This window comes from Paramisgurnus dabryanus, chromosome 7 (assembly GCF_030506205.2).
Source record: "Paramisgurnus dabryanus chromosome 7, PD_genome_1.1, whole genome shotgun sequence".
Lineage (NCBI taxonomy): Eukaryota > Metazoa > Chordata > Actinopteri > Cypriniformes > Cobitidae > Paramisgurnus > Paramisgurnus dabryanus.
In genome coordinates, this window is record NC_133343.1 from 31466039 (window position 1) to 31478740 (window position 12702).

Sequence of the window (12702 nt, forward strand, 5' to 3'; positions counted from 1 at the left end):
AACATTTCCAAATTAAGATCATTTGTGACTAAGGGTGAGTTTAGACTCGTTTAGACTACTGCAACAGCCTTTTTACTTGTTTGAGTAAGAAGGAGCTTTATCGTTTACGTGCTGTTCAGAACTCTGCTGCAAGGCTTTTAACCCACATTAAGAAAAGAGAACACATCACACCGGTCTTAGTAGCACTCCACTGGTTACCAGTCTAGTATAGAATTCATTTAAAATTTTGGTTCTCACCTTTAGGACCTTACATGCCCAAGCCCCTACCTACATCACTGACTTGATACAGCTTCACACTCCAATCCAAAGTCTCAGGTCATTAGATCAGTGATCGTTTCCCGTACTCATTTAAAAACTAGAGGGGATCAGTCATTCAAGGCGGTCGCTCCTAGGCTGTGGAACGCTTTGCCTCTTTCTCTGTGCTGTGCGAACTCAGTCCATTCTTTTAAAAAAAACAACTAAAGACTCTGCTCTTCAAACAGGCTTTAGGTTAGTCTGAGGTTTTTTATGGTTGTTTGTATCTTGTATTTTGTAAAATGTATTTAAATGTTTTGTATTACATTTTATTGTAAAGCACTTTGTGATTTTTATCTGTGAAAAGTGCTATATTAATAAATTTTAATAAGTTTCCCAGAGAGGGATTAGCTTAAACCAGGAATAGGCCTTAGTTAAATGAGGAACTAGTTTGAACAAACATGCCTTACTAAAAACATAACTTGTGTGCATTTTGAGGCTAAACAAAGGACACTGATGTATTTTAAGATGTGTCAGTGCAAGTTGTTTTCAGTTTGGACGGCTCTCACATTTATTTTAGTCTAGGACTAATCTAATCCCTTTCCGGGAAACCGCCCCTATATATTAGTAATAGTTTTCTATTTTCAGTTTGAGTAACCATGCTGCATAATTCAATTTACATTATATGTTATTATTATTATGAGGGGTTTTCTTTGTTCTGCCATCTTTTACTCAAATGTGAGGACACAAGCTTTTAGTATTCAAATCTAAATTAATTAACTATTCTTTAAAATGTCGATTGGTAACACCTAAAAAATTTGGTTTTCTATGCCTGCATGTTGAATGTGATATTTTTGCAGTGAGAAGAAGGGAAAGAAGAGGCAGGATCAGAAAGTGTCAATCAATGGATTGGAGAAAACTGTGACCTTTTTGCTATTACATTTTCTGCATGATTTGCACTTTGTGCAAAACCTGATGATCCATGTTATCCCAGCATGTTTAAAAATATGAGCTTCCCCCTGCTTCTGTACTGTATATTTTGAAAAGTAAGTCACTGAATTTGCAAAATTTGTAATGTTACATATGCACACGTAAGCACTCAGCATCTGTCAACAAAAGAGGACTTCCTATTCTACCCACCACTGCCACAACTAAGTTCCACTTTTGCTTCTTTCCTTCTGCTTCATCATGTCTAGAAGTGAGTTGGTGATCTATACGGTCTCTGAGGTTATAATCGCTATAGCATGTTGTCTTGGAAATCTGCTGGTGATTTGGGCCGTCTGGTCGAGCCGGGTTCTTCGTAAGACTACGTTCTGCTTTGTTGTATCACTGGCTGTGGCTGATTTTCTGGTGGGGGCTGTGGTCGTTCCTCTGGCTGTGTTAATTGATGGACGAATACAGACGAGATTTTACTCTTGTCTGTTCTTCAGTTGTGTGGTCATTGTGTTGACCCAAGCCTCCGTTCATTCCCTTCTCGCTATCGCTGTGGATCGATTCCTGCGTGTCCATAATCCCCTCAGGTTAGTTCATTTATTACAGTTACAATTTTGAGTTTTTAAATGTCATATAAGACCAACCTAAAAAATATATAAATATTGTGAACTAAATTGCATTATTTGCAATGCATAAGTTATTGTCAATGCAATGGCTCAGTGGGTAGCACTGTTGCCTCACAGCAAGGAGGTCCCCGGTTGAGCCCCGGCTAGGCCAGGAGGCCTTTCTGTGTAGAGTTTCTGCATCTTCTCCCTGTGTCAGCGTGGGTTTACTCCGGGTACTCTGGTTTCCTCTCATAGGCCAAAATAATGCAAGTTGGGCAAACTGGAGATACCAAATTTCCCTAGCCCAATAAGTGTATGGATCAACTGAATAAAAAAACTTGTGTATGGATTAACTGGTTTTGGATTTTTCAAAAATTAAAGGTGCTCTAAGCAAATTCACATGTTTTAGGCCATAAAACATTTTTTGTTTCATAAAGTAAACATCTCCTTACTAGCCGCCTGTTCCTTAAACACACTGTAAAAAACGCAGTAGACAGCCCAGCTTCCACAAACTGCAACAAAAACAAAGTGGTCAAACATACCACCACCAAACAAAGTGTTCCAGCCAATAAACGAACATTTATTACTCTTTCAGAAAAAACAGAAGGCAGGGGGAGGAGTAAGCTACACTCAGTTTTGTTTGACAACACTTCGAACGTCAACAAGAAGTGACTTCACACAGATTCGCTTAGAGCGCATTTAAGTTTTGAGTGTCAAAATAAAGGTGCCTCAAAGCAATATTGTTACGCGTGGCATCGATGCATTGGATCGTTAGAAATAAAATGTATGTATCGATCCATATCGATGTACAGTAGGGTTGTGACAATTAATCGGGGCAAATGCGCGTTTTCTCAATAAATGAATTTGAATGAATTACGGTGAAATGCAGCCACATCCAAAAGCCAGGGGGCGCTCTCGCTTAGAAACACCATTTGTGCCACAGAAGAAGTAGCATTACTAACACTATTCCAGGAAATATCTAGAGGCATACTTATATCGCTGTTCTTCAGATTGTTTCAGGTATTTTCATGATAATAAAGAATATTTTAAATGATTGTGTTTGACGAGTGTTGCTTTTTAAAATGCATGTTATAAACGCGTCAAACTTGTAGTGATTTTAGATTGATAAGGACTTCCTACTGATCACGGAGCCGTAGTACATGCACAAGCTGTGCATGAAACACTGAATCGGAGCCTTACGATTCAGAATCGATTCTAGACAGGTCATTTTAATGGGAGCGCGATGCATCGATGCACATCCCTAATGTACAGGTATTGTTACACCCCTGTTATTTACCTAGTTACCTTTCATAAAAGTTAAAGATAGTGTACCAGGAGTTTTATTCAGAAATTCACCCCTGAACTTCTATTCACCCCTGAAAAAACTTACTGGATATGACCCTGGTTTAGACTTCATTACCTGGGGTTAGGGATATAAAACAAAGAAACACAAAAAAAGTATAAAGCTGCGTGGACACCGCCAACAACTAACAATGGCGAAGTGATGCAATCTCATTCATTTTAATGTAAGCTGGGTCAGGTACGGTGACACAAGGGACTGTTGGTGACAGGAGGGGCGTGTGTCCAGATAAGCAACAAAGTTGAAAACAGATACATTTTATGCAAATGATGGGTGACTTTCAGGAGTGACAACCAATGAGAGTGAAGCAGTGGAGTTCATGTCATCCATGTCTCATCAGTTAAGCCGTGGTCACACTAGACTTTTCGATCCATTAACTTCCATTCATAAACATGAGAATGCTTTAGACTGGAAACGCAAGCTCGTGCAATGCTATTTTGCAAGTCTGGTAAACTGTGACCTGTGAATTTGTATCACGTGGACTGTTGTGACTAGTACAAAACCGGTATGTCACTGCATGACCTTTCTCTCTACTGAAAACCACAAATGGATGAAGCCAAAGATCATAGTGATGAGCTGCTCCCCGCAGCAATATCTGACAAATACTTGCATGCTCAAAGTCTAGTGTGACCGCGGCTTTACTAATAATTTGACATCCTCCTGACCATTGTTTGTAGTACAGAGGTAAATTGCAACAGTCATTAACTATTTTTTAAAATGAAATGATCAATGAATCAGACAGAACACAAAGTACAAAGGACAGCCATAAATAAATGCACCTGCTTGCGAAACTTCTTCCAGAAAAGACATGACTATTATAATGTTTAATGAAGCCAGCAGTAAATTTCCTCTCATTTCCAGGTACAGAGCAGCGATCAAAAAACAAAACCTGTGGGCAGCTGTCACCATCTGTTGGGTTTCTGCTTCTTTTCTGGGTTTCGTTCCCCTGCTTGGATGGCACAACAAAGACCCCACGACAAACGGCACCTCAACCTTCACGTGCCATTTTCTTGCAGTCATTCCCATGTCGTACATGGTCAACTTCTTCTTTTTCGTTTGCATCCTCCCACCCACTGTGGTCATGTTCGCTCTCTATTTGTATATCTTCTGTACGATATCTAAACAACTGAGAAGAGGGATTGGTCAAGCTGTGGAGTCCAGGTCTTTTTTGCAGAAAGAACGTGAATTGGCCAACTCGCTGGCTTTGGTGTTGGCTCTGTTTGCTATTTGCTGGTTCCCGATTCACATAATGAACACATTGGCCTACAATAAAAGTCTAAACATGCCGCCTCTTGTATTTCACATAGGTATTCTACTTTCTCACGGCAACTCCGCAGTTAACCCAATAGTGTACGCTTTCAAGGTCCCAAAGATTAAGACTGCATATAAAAACATCTTGATGAAGCTCATATGCTGGAAGCAAAACACAGATCAAAGCAGCCAGAACTTGGATAAAGTGAAAAAAAAACCAAGATAGTTTTGACCGTTAGTCAAGATATTAAGCACAGGACAGTTCTGTAATCTCTAGTAATATGCATCATCAAACTTATATACTGTAAATGTATATTGATATAAATGATATACTGCATTATATTACTGATACTGAGATATTTCAAGCAATACCGTAGTTTGCTGAGTATGTCTGCAAATGGAAGACTGATATCAGCTTTATTGCAAAAACTTTAAAACATAGCCTGCTATTATTTCTGCTGTCTGAAGATTTGTGTATTTAACACCGACAACTTGAAATTCGGAGCAGATTTTTTATCACAGCATCTCGCTACACATCTATCATGCTTAAGTTTTAAAAAACACATTTAGGAAATTTCTCGAGAACCACACTGCTGTTTTTTTTGTTAAGCTAGGTCAATTTTGATATACTGCCAGACTAATGATTACTATATCTACAACCCCAAATCAGAAAAGTTGGGACACTGTAGAAATTGTGAGTAAAAAAGGAATGGAATAATTTTCAAATCTCATAAACTTATATTTTATTCACAATAGAATATAGATAACATATCAAATGTAGAAAGTGAGACATTTTGAAATGTCATGCCAAATATTGGCTCATTTTGGATTTCATGAGAGCTACACATTCCAAAAAATGTTGGGACAGGTAGCAATAAGAGGCTGGAAAAGTAAAATGTACATATAAGGAACAGCTGGAGGAGGACCAATGTTTAGGAATATGAATGTTGTCCCATTCTTGTCTAAAACAGGCTTCTAGTTGCTCAACTGTCTTAGGTCTTCTTTGTCGCATCTTCCTCTTTATGATGCGCCAAATGTTTTCTGTGGGTGACAGATCTGGACTGCAGGCTGGCCATTTCAGTACCCGTATCCTACTTCTACGCAGTCTTGATGTTGTAATTGATGCAGTTTGTGGTCTGGCATTATCGTGTTGGAAAATGCAAGGTCTTACCCGAAAGAGACGACGTCTGAATGGGAGCATATGTTGTTTTAGAACTTATACTAAAATAAAGGATAAATCTTTCAGCATTGATGGTGCCTTTTCAGATGTGTAAGCTGCCCATGCCACACGTACTCATGCAACCCCAAACCATCAGAGATGCAGGTTTCTGAAATGAGCGCTAACAACAACTTGGGTTGTCATTGTCCCCTTTAGTCCGGATGAAATGGTGTCCCAGTTTTCCAAAATGACCTTCAAATTTTGATTCGTCTGACCTTGGCCTAGAGAAAACGCCTGTGCTTCTGGGTCATGTTTAGATATGGCTTCTTGTTTGACCTATAGAGTTTTAGCCGGCAACAGCGAATGACACAGTGGATTGTGTTCACCGACAATGTTTTCTGGAAGTATTCCTGAGCCCATGTTGTGATTTACAGTAGCATTCCTGTATGTGATGCAGTGCCGTCTAAGGGCCTGAAGATCACGGGCATCAAGTATGGTTTTCCAGCCTTGACCCTTACGCACAAAGATTGTTCCAGATTCTCTGAATCTTTGGATGATATTATGCACTGTAGATGATGATAACTTCAAACTCTTTGCAATTTTTCTCTGAGAATCTCAGAAAACTATTTTTCGCCGCAGCACTGGGGGAATTGGTGATTCTCTGCCCATCTTGACTTCTGACAGACACTGCCACTCTGAGAGGCTCTTTTATACCCAATCATGTTGCCAATTGACCTAAGAAGTTGCAAATTGGTCCTTCAACTGTTCCTTATATGTACATTTAAATTTTCTGGCATCTTATTGCTACCTGTCCCAACTTTTTTTGGAATGTGTAGCTCTCATGAAATCCAAAATGAGCCAATATTTGGCATGACATTTCAAAATATCTCACTTTCAACATTTGATATGTTATTTATATTCTATTGTGAATAAAATATAAGTTTATGAGACTAGTAAATTATTCCATTCCTTTTTTACTCACAATTTCTACAGTGTCCCAACTTTTTCTGATTTGGGGTTGTAAACTATTATCTAAAGTTTGGTATTGTAAAATAATTACATTCGTACCTTGTATTTATATGTTAGTTGAGAAAGCACAATTTAAAATGTATTCAATATACTTTCTTGTGCTAAAATAAAACATTTAAATTATACCAAACTAAGTATGCTTGTATGCTTAAAAATATTTTTATACTGTATGGTTTATTTTTATACAGAATACTTTAGATACTTTAAAAATATTTCTTGACACCATGACCTGAAGTGACCTTTGAAGTTTAGGGCCGGCATCACCTAGTGGTCAAAAGATATAACAAAGTTTCCAAAATTGTTGAGCTATTACATTTTTGTCACAATAAAATGTAAATTAAAAACTATTATCTTTTGGGAAATGTATTAATTTCAAATGACTTATCTTTGAGCTTCATTGTTTTTTTTTAAAATGAATGTGCCCTCAAAATCCAGTCATCAGCATCAGCTCCTACAGACGGCCCTAAAGCCCGGGATACACTGTATGATTTTTTGCTGTCCCAGATGAGAGATTGCCATAGTGAAACAATTATCCTGATTTTTGTGATTATGGCTCTTTTTATAGGTGGTCCAATGTCAAACAGTGAAAGATGTTCAAAGACGGCCAATTTTCTGGTCTTGCGACCAAAGATAGCTTACGATAGTTTTCTGACAGTGTCAGAAATTTAGCATGTTCAACGCACATTCTGACATGTGTTTGCTGCTACGACCTGCGTACCATTTGTTTATCAGTATCGCAGCTAACAAAGTTGTGCTAACGTGAGTCGCAATTCTCACAGCCTACGATTTAATAGGTGTCACCATCGTACAGTCTACATGCTTGTCGTACCAATTTAAACGCTCTATGTCACACAGTGTGATAAGGTAATGATCTTATAGGATGGAAAAAATCGTGCCATGTATCCCATGCTTTAGTCAAACCTCACATCCACTTTGGTAGTAGCTTTTAATATGCTACAGTTAAGTATACAACATAAAAAGTGAAAGCTTCTTTGCTTAAAAAATATTTTAATTGGTAACACTTAAAATATTTAAACATTCTCAACTTAATTTTTTTACTTAAAGAGCACCCAATTCAATTGATGATTTTACATTTCCTTTGGTGTGTAAGTGTGTATTAGTTCATGTGAACAATATGCAAAAGGAACAAACCCCAAAGTAAACAATGACGCGAATTATCGTCTCCAACGTAAATCTCTTTTCTTGGACTACAACAAACACACTGATTGTAGGCAACCATTTACTATCTGGGATCGGTGATGTAGACAAGACCGACATTATCATAATTCCTCCCGCTTTGATTCACAGACTGTCAGTTAACTCCTGTTAGCAACCGAATCTTTCAAACATGGTAAGGAGCGTCACATTTCCTGCTGACATCAGAGGTATTCAGGTTAATCACAACGTACAGATTAGCTGGCCAATGAGAGCGTCAGAGGAAAGCAGTATATTTGGAGCTACAAAAATGTATGGTATATGGTAAATATATTTATAATATTTAGGCATTACCATTTGAGTATTTTTTAAGTTGATCCAACTTTGACTTTTTACAGTGTAGTAACGCTATTTACTAAGACTGTAGCATTTTTTACACAAAAGATCATTTCAAAGTCAAAAGATCAGAAAGTCAAAAGTAAGGACACAAATATTTATTATCAATCTAAATCAATAATCAACTTTAGATTCATTAAACTAACAGCTGGTGGCGATGTTGAGCTACAGTCAATGTTTAAACTGGATTAAAAACATTAGTTCCGATTACAACCATAGGGGTTTTGCGAAACAAACTTTCATATTCAGCAAAACAGGTCACATCACTTCTGGTTCAGGTCTTTCGCATGTGCTTAATTAAATATAGATGCTTTACTCAAGATGCCTTCAAAGAAGCTAGCAAACATAAGCACCACTGCATAGATGAACCATATTTGGCAGAATGGTTCCATAAAGAACCTTTAACATTGAAAGAACCTTTCTGTTTCAAAAAAAGATATTGAATAAAGTTTCTTTAGATTGTTAAAAGTATAAAGAAATGCTTCTTGTATTTATGGCATTGCTGTGAAGAATCTTTTAAGCACTTTTATTTATTAAGTATTTATTTTTAAGATTGTAGTTTATTCACATTCAGCTCTTCAAACAATGACTTTTAGATGTTGATCTGTGGTGTTTGGAGGAGCCCTGCTGACAGATTTGTGTAACTGCAGTACAGTAAACATTATTAAAGTCTATAGTATAGTGAAACCAGCATGTTTGTAAAATATTGAATATTGAAAACTTTCTAATTGACACAACATGATAAAAACGTAATTTAAATTAATTACAATTACTTTAAAATATACTGTTTTATGTTATTTCCTCTTTTTAAAAAAACTACAAAAAAAGAGATTTTTTGATTTCGGGCAAAGCGCAAAATAGCCCAAAAAACTTATTACTGTAAATAAATAAATAAATAAAAACTTCTGATAGATAAACTTAAGTCAAAATGACATTGGTTGGTAAATAGCAGAATGTAAATTTTTGGGAAAACTAACCCATTAAAGGGCCTGTATTATGCCCATTTTTACAAGATAATATAAGGTGTGCCTAGAACGTGTCTGTGACATTTTAGCTCAAAATTATTATTATTATTTATTATTATTATTGTTATTATTGTTATTATTATTAATGTTATTTATAGGAGCCTTACTAGACACTCAAGGACACCATATAATAAAACAATCAACATTACCAGCAATAATTATTACAACTATCAATACAGCCCAGACAGACTTAATACAAGCATAAAAACAATCACATAAAAGCCTGCCTAGATAAGTCTTGAGATTTGAAGACAAGAAGTACCCCATAGATCAAAATGTCCTTGTTTAGATGGGAGCAAAAATGTGCTGTTTTCATGTGTGTACCTTTACATGCAAATGAGCTACTGCTTCTCATTTCCTTACCAAAAAGAGACAGTGAGCGCTTTTGGTTAAAAACAAATCTGATTCCTGTGAATACAGTCTGAGACAATAAATCTTTAGCCACATTAGCGCTACAGTGTGCTAACAAACACATTTAGAAAAGCTTTTGGGTAAAATTAACCAATCAGGCATTGGCCGTGGGCGGGGCTTTATCAGAGTGACATCACATTAACAACAAGAGATCAAAACAGCATATCTGATGAGACTGCTCTGGTTTAATGGGGAAAGAAAAGGGGTGTTTTTTTTATTCACACTCAATACATTTTGCATAATAGGTGCCCTTTAAATTCTGCGCTTGTTCCCCAAGCCGATTAGAACATAATTAGTTGAATTGACACCACTGAACCTGATTGAATTTCACTGTAACTTTATATCTCCAATGACTCTGTAGTCTGCTGCTGTGGGCCAATCAGGCTTCTCCAAATCTTCCTGAACTCCGCCTTAATCTTAGGTATCCTCAGGGCGTATACAACAGGATTGATCAGTGAGTTAGCATGAGATACTATGACACCAAAATAAATGACATCAGAAGGCACTCGTATACGCCGGCCATAGAAATTAATGGTGTGCATGGTGTGTAAAGGAAGCCAGCATGCAACACACAGAGCCAAAACCAAAACCAGTGATCCGGCCAGTTTGTGTTCCTTATGGTTATACGCACCAGATTCAGCAATACCCGTCTTTCCCTTCAGCCTTCTAACTTTAAAAAAGATGTAACAATACAAAGCAACCATGATGGCCAACAGAGGCATAAAGATACCAAAGAAAATAAAGTTGACCAGGTATGAAAGGGGAATGACGGCTTTAAATTCACACTTTAAGGTGGAGTTGTGTTTCAAAGTGTCACGATTGTACCATCCAAACATTGGTAAGAAGCCGAGCAGACACGCCAACATCCAGCACACAGCAGCAAGAACCCAAGAGCATCTTTTAGTTACTGTAGACTTATACCTGCCAGCAAAAAAAAAACAACTGAATAGTTTTCCTAACATTTACACTTTGTCAAGTAACTATAGTACATTTAGTACATTTGTGTATTCCACACATACTGCATACTGTAAAAGAGCCATTCTACTAAATCTGTGGCATTTGGATTATTGTAATTTCTCAAACTGAAGTTAATTTTTAGCTTTTTTCAACACTGAATCTAATAAAGCACATTTTACTAATTATAAATTAATTACACGATTTAAATGTGTATTTTATTAAGATATTCAGATTTTTTTTAATGATCAAAAACATTTACAGCAAAAATAAAATAGAAGAAATAAAATGAAGATATATGAGAAGAATTTTGTGTTTATACTTTTTGTGTTTATACTTTAAAGGAACAGTATCTAGGATTGTGGCCAAAACTGGTATTGCAATCACAAACCTTGTGGCTAAAACTGGTACTGCAATCACACAACTAGTGGCCAATACGCAAAATGAGAACATAAACATCAGTTGAGGGCTGCAACTCCACTTTTTAAATGACAATATCCTTGCCAGGCCACTGTTGTCAGTGATATAAATATTTGAAATGAAAATTAATTCTTTATGTCTAGTGACATATCAGGGCCATTTTATGATTAATTGATACAAATTTCTTACATACTGTTCCTTTAAGTAAAATGTATTTTAGAGTTACATGTCATGGGGACAGAAATGTTACTGATTCGGTGGAATGGCCCCAAAACAATAAGAGTATTTCATAGTCTGCAGGTATGAATAAAAAAAACATCTCACTCACCTAAAGGGAATACAAACTCTTAGGTATCGATCCAAAGCAATAGCCATTAGGGTAAACACTGAGGCTTGAAGTGGTACAATGAGAACGCAATTTATAAAGAGACACGCATGGAAAGGCATTTCAACTTTGAGCACCTCGACTACAGAAAGCGGAACAACCACACATCCAACCAAAAAATCAGCCATCGCCAGTGATACGATCAAACAGAAGGTGGGTTGATTTAGAGCTCCGCTCTTCCACACGGCCCATATCACCAGCAGATTGCCCAGACAACAACCTATAGCTATAAGAACTTCAAAAACTATGAAAATATATCTTCCATCAACAGCCATTATAATAAGAGCTTATAGAGAGATAAGAGTGCAGACAAAAATAACACTTAACTTTAGATAGGAGTGAGTTTCAAAAGAAAAGAGATATCCGCCCATTAGTTCCTACTGAAGAGCAGGGCCGGCCCCACAGCATACATAATGGGAGGGGCTTTAAAGTGTTCAATTAAAAAACAAAAATGTCTGTACATCCCTTCTTAGGCCATAGTGAATGCATAACATGTTACTGAGAGTACTTTGTGCTACTTTTGGTCATAATCTGACCTTTTATTGGTGGTATTGTTTGTGAAAATGCACATACAACTTTTACATACTCTATAAAAAATACTGGGTTATTTTATTTTGGGTCAAACGGGGACCAACCAAGCCTGCTGGGTGTAATTTAACCCATGTAATTTAAATTTCAACAAAATATGTGTTAAAACAACACAAAGTGTATTGTTCCAAAAATTACAGAGAGGTGTGTTAAGTTAGATGTGTTGTCCTTAACTAGTCATAAGATGTGTTATATTGAACACATTCGTTTTAAGAGTGTGGGCTTGTCCCGTTTTGACCCAACGCTGGGTTGAAAATAACCCAGCATTATTTGTGTACCAAGTTATCATTGCTATGTCTATGATTTGGATTACAACATCATGTCTGCATGTTGAACGTGATTTTTTGCAGTGAGAAGAAGGGGAAGAAGAGGCGGGATCAGAAAGTGCAATCTATGCAAATATAACCTGGTTATGATTTGTGTTCACCTGAAGATAAGGTGATAAGAAGATAAGTCGTCATGTACATGGCATGCGGTTGATATAAATGAGCTACTCTTTAAAATGTCTGTTTCTCAATTTATAGAAAATGTAAGGTGAAAAACCATTTAAAAAACTTGCATTACCAGCTAAAGTAATTTTTTAGGTTGATTAACTTTTTACAGTGTATGGTAAAGGTTGTGTGAATAAATACTTTACCAGTAGAGAAATAATGTGTATGCTGAATGTTAAGATTTGAAGATAGTGGCAACAGCTATCGGTGACCACACATCAACAAATCAAATAAAGCTCTGCACTTCATGGTACTGATCTAGACAACAACAATTAAGCAACTAGTTTATTTCCTTTTTCACACATC

The 12702-nt window shown here is 36.8% G+C and overlaps 2 protein-coding genes across 2 annotated transcripts; one reads left to right on the plus strand and one right to left on the minus strand.

Moving 5' to 3' along the window:
- The first annotated feature begins 1422 nt into the window (after positions 1–1422).
- LOC135769846 (adenosine receptor A1-like) lies at positions 1423–5048 on the plus strand. Its single transcript, XM_065279373.2, has 2 exons — positions 1423–1754; positions 3994–5048. The coding sequence occupies exons 1-2, from the start codon at positions 1423–1425 to the stop codon at positions 4607–4609; spliced, it is 948 nt and encodes a 315-aa protein (XP_065135445.2). The 3' UTR covers positions 4610–5048.
- A 4602-nt stretch (positions 5049–9650) lies between these two features.
- On the minus strand, positions 9651–11611 carry LOC135769847 (adenosine receptor A3-like). Its single transcript, XM_065279374.2, has 2 exons — positions 11261–11611; positions 9651–10479 (listed from the first exon to the last, which is right to left on the minus strand). Exons 1-2 carry the CDS (start codon positions 11590–11592, stop codon positions 9897–9899), a joined length of 915 nt encoding a protein of 304 aa, XP_065135446.2. The 5' UTR covers positions 11593–11611; the 3' UTR covers positions 9651–9896.
- Positions 11612–12702: the final 1091 nt, after the last annotated feature.